Genomic DNA, 11,919 nt, shown 5'->3' on the forward strand with positions numbered 1-11,919 from the left:
TCAGGTAAACGGTTCAAATTTGGGAACGATTCACTGTGAGAAGAAGTGGGCGGAGAAAGTGACTCATTTGAGTCGAGTCGAGTCGAGCTCAGAGTGATTCATTCGCTCATGACTCATCCTGAGGAATTCATGTTAGAGTGATTTCTCCAAAAAGAAAAGTTAACCAAGACGGTCGAAGTCAAAATGATTCATTTAAGAACGATTCACTTAACGTGTCGAACATTTCAATCGGAACAATTCATCTTCTGAAGAAGAGCTGAGCTCAGTGTGATTCACTAGAGAATGATTCATCCCAATGAATTCATATTAGAGTGATTCATATTTTTTTATTTTTGATTCCTAAAAGAACTTTCAAATGATTCTTCTGAAAATTGTTCACATCAGTGTGATTTGTGTTTAAATAATCCAAACAGAATGATTCATTTGAGAAGAGTTGAGCTAAAATGATTCATTTGAAATGATTCATTTGGATTGATTGAAATGAATCACCTTGACAAATTCATTGTAAAAATGATTGAAAAAAATCCAAACCAAATGAGATGAGTTGAGCTCGGTATGATTCATTTAAGATTTGTTTGTGGATTCATGTGTGGACGAGCCGAAGGGAACGGTACTGATCAGAACATTTGAGTTTAGAATGATTCTATTGAAAATGATTCACCTTGATAAAGTCGAAAAGTGAAAATGGAACAACTCAATAATTCAGAAGGATTAATTTCAGAACAATTTAGATCTAACTAGTTCGTCTGATCTTTCTGTTTCTGTCTAAGATGCAGCCGCAGGGTCTCATTCAGAGCGGACAAACTCAAGCCTTTTTCCAGACACACATCCAGCCGCAAAGCACTGTGGGATACATACAGCACCAACAGCCACAACAACAACAACAACAACCACTACCACCACCGCAGCAGCAGCAGCAACACCTTCATTCCCAGTCTTCGGCGAACAACCTATCAGATTACCGAAACATACTTCCACGGTAGCCCCGCCCCTCTGCGGGAGGGCCAGAAAGGCTGCTGGGATAGCGGATGAAGCGGATGGCTCTGAGGAAAGGATGCTGGGAAGAGCAGATCGCGTGAAATTTATTAATCACGCCAAGCCTAAGAAATACCAAAGCAAAATCCCCTCTGTGCCGCAAAAAAAAGGATGTACGGCGAGTCGAGTCAAGAAGCTCCTGGGGCTAGCTGGGGCTCACAGCAAAGCCACGCCCCCTGACCCTCAACGGAGGCGTCATGAGCTATCTGGTGGAGCCAAGAGAGAATCTTTCGGGGCGACTCGGAAGAAAAGAAGCGCTTTCGTAAAAACGTAAAGTTTTATAAATCATGGGTTTGTCTAGTTTTTCTCTGTCATGCTTCGTTTCTTTTTTTCATGCGGTTGTGCTCGACGTTGTGATGTTGGCAAAGACAAACAAAAAAACTAAATATATTTAAGTTACACTTGTACAGCTGAGTGGAGCAAAGCTAGGATTGGTGAAGCGAAGTGGGCGGGGCTGCATGACACTACGAAGGTAAAGTCAGGTGCACGTTTGTTCTTAAGCGAATGAGAAGCAAACATGACAAAGTCTACGCAGGAAATGAAATTCTAATGACGTGTTTGAGAAGCGACGAAAAAAATGTCGGGATCGCCGGTCGTATCTGATTAGCAAGCTAGCAACACCCCGTAGCCGCATAAAGTTTTTAAGGCGATTAGCGTGAAAAATTGCAGAACGTGGTGTGTTCGCTCTGTGTAGCCGTTTACGCGCACTAAAAGTATTTATTAAGCTGGAGAATTTAAACTGCTTGGAACGTGTTAAAATTTTGAGTGTCGCTAAGTTTTTATGCTAGGTGCTGTAAGGAAATCACAGCGCTAATCTCAAACTAAAACGAGACGGTCAGCGACCTGGTGATGATGGAGGGTGAAGAAAACCGACAAAATCACAGGATTCATCTGAGAGGAGTCGTACTCTTCAGAATGATTCATTCGCTGACTGTTTACCTGAGTAAATCCATAATAGAGTGGTTCCTTTAAAATAAAAACAAACTGCCTCAAAATGATCCATTTAAGAACGATTCAATTCATGTCAAACAGGATGATTCATATGAGAACGTTTGAGCTCAAAACCATTCTTAAAATGATTCATCTGAGAAGACCTGAGCTCAGAATGATTCATTTGAAATGACTCACCTTGACAAATTAATTGTTAGATCGATTCTTACATTAGAAAAAATGCAAACAGAATGATTCATTTAAGATGAGTTGAGTTTGGAAAGATTAAATTAAGATTCATTTGTGAATCCATAATAGAGTGATCTGTCCAAGAACAGTTAACCCGAGAAGGTGGATCCTAAATGATTCATTTGAGAGTGATTCAAGTCATGTCAAAAAGAACGATTCATCTCGTGAAAATCTAATCAGAGTGATTCATGGGTAAACGAGTCAATCAGATGGATTCCCCCTAACGAATATTCGTTATTAAAATTTTAATATTAAAATGATTCCTATGTTCAACGATGCAAACAGAACGATTCATTGGCTCACAGTTCACTTATATAATAGCGTGATTTGTCTAAAAACAGTTAAAGGTGCAGAGGAGGTGGATCTCGATATGATTCCTTTAATGTACGTCAAAGAGAACGATACACCTGAGAAGAGTTGATCTCGAAATGATTCATATGTTGCACGAGTCAAACGGAATGATTCATAGGCTCAGAGCTCAACTCAATGAATCTATAAGAGAGTGAGTTTTCTAAAACAGTTAACCGAGGGGGCGGATCTCAAAATAATTCATTTACGGACGATTCAATTTCAAAACTTTAAAAATAATGATTAAGTAAAATACACTACTGTTTACGACAAGAGAAAAAGAAAACACTATGAAAATCCGTGAACGCTGCTGTGAGACCAGCCTGATGTTTCATCATGTTTCCTTCTTTTTGCTCTTCAGTCAGGAGCTTCTGGATTGATAAAAGCTGATGTTGGGTTAAAAAAGGACGTGTTTCATGTTCACACACACGCACACACACACACACACACACACCATGCCTCTCTGTGCTGATGACCGAATCAGTCTGTGTACTAAACATCTTAAATTGTGCTGCTGATCATAAACAGTACAAAAATACAAAATACTGTGTGTGTGTGTGTGTGTGTGTAAATATATTCGTCCACATGGAATAATTTATATTCTGGTGGGAAAGATGAAGCTAATATCTCATGACTGTTGAAAAATTATATAGTTGTTTATTTTGTAAAATGTAAAATAGATGGAAATATGTTTATGTAAATAAAAAAAAAACAAGTATTTTGTTATGAAAATGATTGACATCTATTATGAGAGCTTTGTGTTGCAAATATTAAATTATTATTATTATTGTTATTATTATTATTCATTCACAATTTTATCTTTTAACCATGTTTTTAATTTTTATAAAAGCTGATCTTCATTATTAAGTGGTTAAAGTCTTTAAAGAATAAAACATCTTTTATAAAGTTAGTTGCTTGTCTGTTTATATACTGTGGATTATTTAGAATAAAATGTAAAAAACCAAAATCACATTTTAAAAACGAATGTGATTGTTGTTAGCGCTGCAGGTAAATGAGCTGGTTAGCGCTCACCAGCTCATTTTTCGGACGGCCCCAGACTTTATCCCTGAGGTTTTTCCTGGAGAGAACGTCTTTGCTGCCCTTCTTAACATGTGTGAAGGCGAGCGCTAGAGTACCATCAGTACTGTGTCATGCCAACAGTAACGCATCCTGAGACCATTCATGTGTGAGGTCGCTCCCCAGCCAAGAGAGACAGCCTCACTCACAAGTTAGTCTGAGAGCACAACCATGAAAAAAGAACGGTACAAAAACATCCTCCAAGAATGACTTCTCCCAACCATCCAGGAACAGTTTGGTGATGAACAGTGCCTTCTCCAGCATATTGTCATAAGGCAAAAGGCAAAAACTGAATGTCTCGCGGAACAAAACGTGGAAATTTTGGGTCCATGTCCATGAAACTCCCCAGACCTTACTCCCATTGAGAACTTGTGGTTCTACACAAACTTAATGTAATTGTTAATAAAACCCTTTGATAATTATTAAACACTTATAATTATACTTCAGTAAACCAGAGTAACATATGACACAAAGATCTAAAAACACTGAATCAGCAGACTTTGTGAAAATGAATATTATTTGTGTTGTTCTCAAAATGCAAATGGATTTTGACTTTTTTTTTTGTTTTGTTTATTAAATCACAAAAAATTACAATTACAATATGAAAAGTATAAAAGTACAAGATTCAGCTATAAAAGACTGAATTATACAAATAACTATCCACAGTTAATTAGAAGATATACTGTACAATATAAGCAAACTTATGAAAAAATATGCAAATAAATAATAACAGTAGATACAGTAAATCAACAAATAAACGGACGAATGAATAACTAAAAAAGGAACAAAAAATTAAATTCAATTGTTCCATTGACTATATCAGATTGTGGAGACAATAGCAGGGAAGATGATGATTATTTTGTTGTTGTTGTTAGATTTAAATGTTTTGTATTTCACAAAGGGAAGGTGAAGGTCTCAAAACAGCTCTTATTGATAGATACGTTTCTGTTACGTACTTATCTTAAACGTCACTTCCTGCAGGGGGCAACACGGCGCCGTTTTCGCTCCGGATAGTGATTGAACTTCCTACACGAAGAAGAGACCAAACTCTTCGGCGCTAATAAAACCCGGAAGTCGATCGTTTGTTTTTGTTTAGTTGAGCGCAGAGTTAGAAATTATTGTTTATGATATAATATATATTTAACGGGTTAAATAAATAAACATTAAAAGTGTTGTTGTTGAGTGTAAGGATATCTGAGATAAATAACAGGAGTCGGTTAGCGCGGTGAGCTAAGCTAATGTTTCTGTTTACGTTTTAAAGGAAGCTGAATGGCGAAGCAAATCCCCCCTGAGCCTGGGTCCGGTTCCGGTACCGGATCCGGATCTGAGTTGTTCGGCGCTTTAGAGCAGCTCTGCGGCTCCAGGACGCTCCGCTTTTCCCCTCCCACCCCGCTGCGCGCCGCCGTGCTCGCTCTCGACCGCTATCTGGGTGACGCGCGCGCCGCTCCCGACGGCGACGGCTACAGCTACGACGTGACGATCACCGACGCGGAGTGGCGCGTGAAGTGCGTCCTGGCGCCGGGGCTGAACCGCCTGGTGCGCGTGAACGCGCTGCGGTGCGGCTCGTGCGTTCTGATCGCGCGCCTCTCTCTCGTGCACGATGAGACGCGGCTGCGGCGGAGCTGCGTGTGTATAGAGGAGGCGCGGTCCGGTTCGGCCGAGCCCGATATCCTGCAGTCGGTACGAGACCCGGAGGCGGTCCGGTGGTGGACGCACGAGGCCGTGGGTTCTGCGCCGCCGGCTCTCGGTGACGTCCCTCTGCAGAACGGCAGGAAGCATTATTTATCTCTGTGGAACAACGAGGACCCGCACGGGGCGGTGTGGCGCCCGCACGCTCCTCCGCCCGACGTGGCGATCGACGGTAACCATGAATGATAATAACCCCCCCCATCCCCCCTGTGTCCTGGCCCCATCCCTCCCCCCCCCCCCCCCCCCCCCGTGTCCTGGCCCCCCCTGTGCCCACCCCGTCAGTGCCGCCCTCAGTAGAAGTAAAAGTACAGGGTGTAAAGAAGGACGCATAACGAGAACCTACAGCGGAACCTCGGCATACGAGTTTAATCTGTTCTGGACGCGAGCTCTCAGTGTCGTGTTGTGGAACACATAATCCCAAAGGAAATAATGTAAATACAGATAATCCGTTCCAGCCACCCTACAGTTTTACCAATATTACCAACACTATAATCATATGTATTTTTTGTACATAAAAACAATCAAAACATTTAGAAAAGACATGTAAATTAAGTTAAATATGAAATAAATAGACATTAAACCTCACCTACCTCTAACCTATGATTTCTCTCGGCACCGGCTGCTTTAAAAACCAAACTGAAAGCGGCTCCGTTTTCTTCTTGCTGCCGTCCTTGAGAACATTCCTGTGACTCCTGGCGCTCCGTCGTCACTAAATCTTGCAACAAAAAAAATAATGGCTTTCCACTGACACAAACAAGTGTTGATCAGCTCTTGATCAGACCCGACTCGCTCATCTGCTGAGGCAAATTCAGCAAAATTTAAATTTGTAACATTTGTATGCCGAGGTACCGCTGCAATTAAACGAGTAAAGGTGTAAACAACTAAATAAGTGGGTGAACTAAATTAATGAGTAGGTTAAGTAACTGTGTATATAAATAACTAAATAGTAAACAAACAAACAATTAAGTACTATAAATGTATGTATAGCAAGTGTGTGCTGCAGCAAGACATGTTAGTCTCTGTCTCTCTGTTTCCTTCTCTGTAACCCCCCCGTCTTAATATAATAAACGGCTCTCTTTCTCACTAGATCTCTATCTCTCTCTGTTTGTCTCTCTCTCACTCTTTCTCTCTCTCTCTGTGCAGTGTCTAAGATTTCTCTCCTGGGAGATCTGGAGGCGTTCCTGGTCTCGTCCAGACGGCCGGTTCCTCTGCTGGTCCGCGTGCTGCACAAATCTCGTCTGAGATATTACGGCAAACCTGGACAAAACATCGACTTTCCCTTTCAGGTGAATAAGAAATTAAATCTTATGAAACTCTCGGGTCGAGATGTAAGTGGTGTAACAGCTGTCAATGCTGGGATTCTGTGTGTGTGTGTGTCAGGCGTATTTCGAGGTGGCCGACCAGAGCGGCGTCATGTCCATGGTCCTGTGGAACGAGCTGTGTCCTGAGTGGTACCAGCGGCTGCCCGTGGGCTCCGTCCTCTACCTGCAGAACTACAGTCTGAAGCGCAGCTACCAGAAGCGCTCCCGGCCTCAGCTCGGCACGCTGCCGCTCTTCTTCTTTAGCTCCACGGGTACTGACCCCTGACCTCTGACCCCACACAAACACCTCACAGCACATCCCCTCAGTGCACCACACACCTGACGCTGGGAGCTCGGGTCTTATTGCAGTGCTTGCATCACTCTTAAGAGTGTGTGTGTGTGTGTGTGTGTCGCTGTATACAGAGATCTGCCTGAACCCCCGAAACCCATCGGCTGACATCACTGTGATTCCTCCTAAAAGCGTTCAGCCGCAGTGGAGCTTACCTGAGGTCACCTACAACTTCATTACCAGGTACACACACACAAACACACATTTTTTTTATATATATATTTGAGATATCTAAGGTTTTTAAGTTTTATTCAGTGTAAATACAAATGTGTGTTCACATTTCTTTCCACTTTGCTTCCTTTCTTTTCTCAGACAGGAAGTGGAGAGTCTGGCCAGTAACCAGGCGTGTGACGTCATCTGTCTGGTGACGTACGTCAGCCGCGTGGAGCGACTCAGGAACAGAGGAAACACAGGTTTGATCAGACAGAACACACGACTCTTATACACTGAGAGCGGACATGTGTGGAGAGCTGTGTGTGTGTGTGTGTGTGTGTGTTTACAGTGCCGGAGAAGTTCTGGACGTACCGGTGGGTTCATGCAGTGGACGGAACCTCGGACTCTCCCTTCATCCTGGAGGTTTTTGCCTCGTCTCAGCCCGAGGTCTTTAACAGCATCTGTCCCAGTGAGGGTTTACTCCACACCCACACACTCCTGTTTATAACACTGTAATAACACACCGTAATGACACGTAGCAGTGGTGGGTTAGGACTCGGGGTTACCGATCGGGTTAGAGGAACGTCGGCAGTTCAATCCCCAGTTCCACCAGGGTGTCATTGTGGGCCCTTAACCCTGTCTGCTGTATCACGCCTGACCCAACTCTCTGACCCTCAAGTAGCACAATGACATAAAGCCCATAATTCACTGGTTTCTAAATGGTTTTTCTGATTTATTATTTATAAATACAGTTTTTTCTTTTTCTCTCGCGTTCCGTTTACAGTGGCGTATCTGGTGTGTACCCACATGCGTGTGTGTCGGGGGGCGGGTCCAAGCTCAGGTTCGGGTTCTACTCTTTACCTGACCAGCAGCTCAGAGACTCAGCTCTTCATCACAGGTGAGTGGTGTGTGGACCGAATGCTGCGGCAGGACAAAAAAAATTAGAGTGGAGTTAGATACACTGTGTGTGTGTGTGTGTGTGTGTGTGTGTGTGTACTCAGGCTGTCACAGGAAGCAGCCGTACGTGTCTGAGCCAAAGGTCAAAGCCTTCATCCAGTGGACGAAGACTCTGAAGGACAGCGCAGTACTGAGGAAGACCAGTGTGGGGGGGTATTACTGTTACCCCCCTCCCCCACCCACCTTCACCCCAAACACCACCAGTGACAGCACGACTAATGGTATATACCCCCAGTATATACCCCCATTAGCTCTGTCACTCTGTCTGCTAGACAAGATTAGACCGGTCTCGCCGTGTCCTTAACGGTGTGTGTGTGTGTGTGTAGATGAAGGAGCGTCTCCATCCTTAATGGCAGTAGGGGACCTACGGAGGGAGCTGGGGATCCTACAGTATCGAGAACGCAAGAGAGTAGCAGTACAAGGCTACATCACTGCTGTGCAATACCACCGGTGGCCACCTGAGGCGCCAGACACCACGCCTCAGCACCAACACCACGTCTGTAGTTCTTAACTTTTATTTATATCTTCACTACTAGAATATCTATCACACCCTGACTCAAGTTGTGTGATTTTGTTTGTTTGTTTGTTTGTTTATTTGTTAACAGGTGGAGGAGCATGACTCGATGGGCGTGGCCAGTGGCTCAGCCTCCTCCGTTAGCAGCGGAACACAGGGGAGCGCGACGTCCCAGAGCGATGCGAAGCGCAGGAGAGTCGAGCAGTGAGTTTCCTTAAATCTGGTGAAATGAACTGATTATGTGGGAGAAAAAAAAAACCAGCACATTTTAAAAATTTTATCCCTTTTAAGTTAATTTTATCGATGTCAGTGAACAACAGGTTTATATAATGATTAGATTAAATAATTCTTAATACTATGACAAACGTACAGTATAGTGGGATTGGGATTTCGGCCACGCCCACTCAGACAGTTAATTAAACACATTCATATTTAAATGTAACAATGTATATATTTTTTTTACAAGTAGTTGTGTGTTAATGGTCTTTCTTGTGTATGTGTGTGCGCGCAGAGGAGTGCAGAAGCAGTACTGGACCAGAGCGAAACAGCAGCTAGAAAGGTAAGAAACTATATTCATCAACGCATTAGTGAAATGCCCAAAAATAAACACACCCTCCTGCTGAACCTGGAACACCAAGCCATCTGACACTCAAGAGTTTTTATACTTTATACTCATCATACTTCCTGTTTTTTCTTTTTTCCTCCCATAGACAGGTCAAGGAGGCGGACCTTGGTGAGGACGAGGACGCCAGAAGACGGACTGATGAACAGGACAGTGAAGCTCTTTCCACGCCGTCGCCTCGGCCTACAGGTACTGGACGCACACCGTTCCTGCGTGTGACACTCGGTGACAGCAGCCATAGGTTCCTATAGTAACGGGGAGTTCCTGTGACGGTGGCGTAATGACATCATTTCCTAACGTTAATGGAACAATCGTTCTCACGTACGAGTCTGTTTTGTTTTGCAGAAAGCAGCGAGACAGAAGGCGCCGTGGACACACAGCAACCTCCCGCTCGGCCCGCCGCGTCCTGGGAGAGCAGCGTCTGGCCGCTAGTTAAGCAGGACGTCACGGATCACGTCCGTCTCGGCCCTCTGGAGCGCGACAGCGTCTCGGAAAAATTCAGATTCGACGATCGAGACGTGGCCCTACGCAGGATCAACCTCAGCCCCGCCAAGTGGAGTCCGGAACAGCTACCGGACGCAGACTCAGACGCACACGTTCCTGTAAACTTCCCAGGATACCTCACTCTCACGTTACTGGGTATGAGAGACCCATCCTACGCCCGTTTCTTTTATCATTTCTATGGTGACAGACTGAGTGTCGTCTTCTGTCCCTCAGGGTTGAATCACCAGGCGGCGCTCGACATCTTCTTCCTACCCGTGTTTTGCGCCGAAGATCCGCGAGCGGTCGGGACGTCCCACTGTGTCCACGACAACACGCTGACGTCATGCCTCTCCACAGGTCATGTCTGTGCGCAGGCCGACTTTTCACCAGGTGTGTGTAGAAACCAGGGGAAAACAAAACAAAACTGTAAAGCTCTTTAAGTTACACATGTCCGAGGGTCTGTATGTACAGTTGTGTTCAAAATGTTCAGTTGCGTTTTATTCTGAATCACAACATGAAGAAAAATGTGCTAAATGTATCATTAGTTTAATTTAAGTGAAGAAAAACTAATATTAGTCTGTTCAAAAAATAGCAGTGTCATCATTCATCTTTACAAAGTGATGAATTTACCGTTTAAACAAAAATGCTTGAAGTTTAATCTTTCTTGTGCATCTCTGAACTAATATTTAGTTGTATAACCAGGTTTCTGAGAACTGCTTCACATCTGTGACAATTGTACTACACGCCACAATTCCTCTGCATTTCTTGGTTTTTCCTCAGAAACAGCATTTTTATTGTCAGGCCACAAGTTTTCTATTGGATTAGGGTCTGAGGATTGGGCTGCCACTCCATAACGTCAATCTTGTTGGTCTGGAACCAAGATGCCGGCATAAGGGATAAGAGGCATAAGGCAACGTGACCTCTTTAAGTATTCTGATGGACTTAAATTGATCCATGATCCCTGAAAAGTGATAAATAGGCCCAACACCATAGTACGAGAAGCTTCCCCATATCATGATGCTTGTGCCTCCACGCTTCACTGTCTTCACAGTGTACTGTGGCTTAAATTCAGTGTTTGGGGGCCTGACAAACTGTCTGCGGCCTCTAGACCCAAAAAGAACAATCTTGCTTTTATCAAATAATATACAAAATATTGTCCCATTTCTCTTTAGGCCAGTCGATGTGTTCTTTGGCGAACTGTTACCTCTTCAGCACATGTCTGTTTTTCAACAATGGGACTTTGCGGGGCTTCTTGCTGATAGCTTGACTTTACATAGCCGTCTTCTAATAGTAACAGTACTAACAGGTAACTTTAGATGTTCTTTGACCTGCTGGAACTGATCATTGGCTGAGTCTTTGCCAATTTTGTTATTCTTCGATCCATTCGAATGGTAGTTTTCCATTTTCTTCCACATCTTTCTGATGGTTTTGATCTCTATTTTAAAGCATTTGATATCATTTTATCAGAGCAGCCTATCATGTTCTGCAATTCTTTGTAAGTTTTTTTCCATCTATAATCAACATTTGAATCAAAGTACGCTGTTGTTCTGAACAATATATGGAACGACCCATTTTACTCTGATTTTCAGAGGGAAATGCACAGGACAACCTTTTCTGCATTTATCCTTAAATAAGAAGAACTTGTTTGACACCTGTTTTTCACAGAATAATTTACCTCTCCAATTGAACTCCACACTGCTATTATTTTGAACACGCCCCATTTCAATTAATGATTAAATTGCATCGAATCAGGTTCATCCAATCATGACTGTTGAGTCCTCCACTACACCTACAAGTAAAATATTCACCATGAAGAAATATAATTTCTCCCAAAAAACAATTATTGATTTGGTTACTGATGTTGGACTGCTATTATTTTGAACACTACTGTATCTCTCTCTCTCTACACAGAGGCGTTTCTGAGCTCGGCCTCGGCTCTGGAGGACGAGCGGGTGGTGTGTCTGCTGGACGTCTGTCTCCTGGGCGAGAACCGGCTTGAGATTGTCTGCCCTAAAGTGTACAGGACGGCGGATATCATCACTCCTGTGTAACACAGATCAGTGTGTCATTCTCGTTCACTCAATAAATTTGCGTTGTAAATAGTAAATATATTTTTGGAATTCTGTACTTCACGTATTTCTTTCTCCTCATTCCCAGAGTAGTTTCGCTTTGTAAAAATAATCATACTTTATTTTTTTTCATTTGCACAAAT

The 11,919-nt window shown here is 43.3% G+C and overlaps 2 protein-coding genes across 4 annotated transcripts in view; both read left to right on the top strand.

Annotated features, from left to right (window-relative positions):
• npas2 (neuronal PAS domain protein 2) overlaps positions 1-2,809 on the top strand; it is a 42,898-nt gene extending 40,089 nt beyond the window's left edge. For all 3 annotated transcript variants that reach the window (XM_053485644.1, XM_053485643.1, XM_053485645.1), the window contains 2 exons: positions 1-4; positions 771-2,809. The exon at positions 1-4 is cut by the window's left edge and continues 204 nt beyond it. In XM_053485644.1, the coding sequence (XP_053341619.1) occupies positions 1-4; positions 771-983 (217 nt within the window). In that variant the 3' untranslated portion in view covers positions 984-2,809. The remainder of the gene's footprint in view (positions 5-770) is intronic.
• A 1,871-nt stretch (positions 2,810-4,680) lies between these two features.
• Positions 4,681-11,784, top strand: radx (RPA1 related single stranded DNA binding protein). The gene is made up of 14 exons (XM_053485830.1): positions 4,681-5,500; positions 6,472-6,614; positions 6,709-6,901; positions 7,053-7,161; positions 7,291-7,391; positions 7,481-7,600; positions 7,916-8,029; positions 8,133-8,309; positions 8,415-8,584; positions 8,694-8,806; positions 9,114-9,161; positions 9,313-9,413; positions 9,570-10,097; positions 11,619-11,784. The coding sequence occupies exons 1-14, from the start codon at positions 4,909-4,911 to the stop codon at positions 11,756-11,758; spliced, it is 2,649 nt and encodes an 882-aa protein (XP_053341805.1). The 5' UTR covers positions 4,681-4,908; the 3' UTR covers positions 11,759-11,784.
• The last annotated feature ends 135 nt before the right edge of the window (positions 11,785-11,919 follow it).

This window comes from Clarias gariepinus, chromosome 24 (assembly GCF_024256425.1).
Source record: "Clarias gariepinus isolate MV-2021 ecotype Netherlands chromosome 24, CGAR_prim_01v2, whole genome shotgun sequence".
Lineage (NCBI taxonomy): Eukaryota > Metazoa > Chordata > Actinopteri > Siluriformes > Clariidae > Clarias > Clarias gariepinus.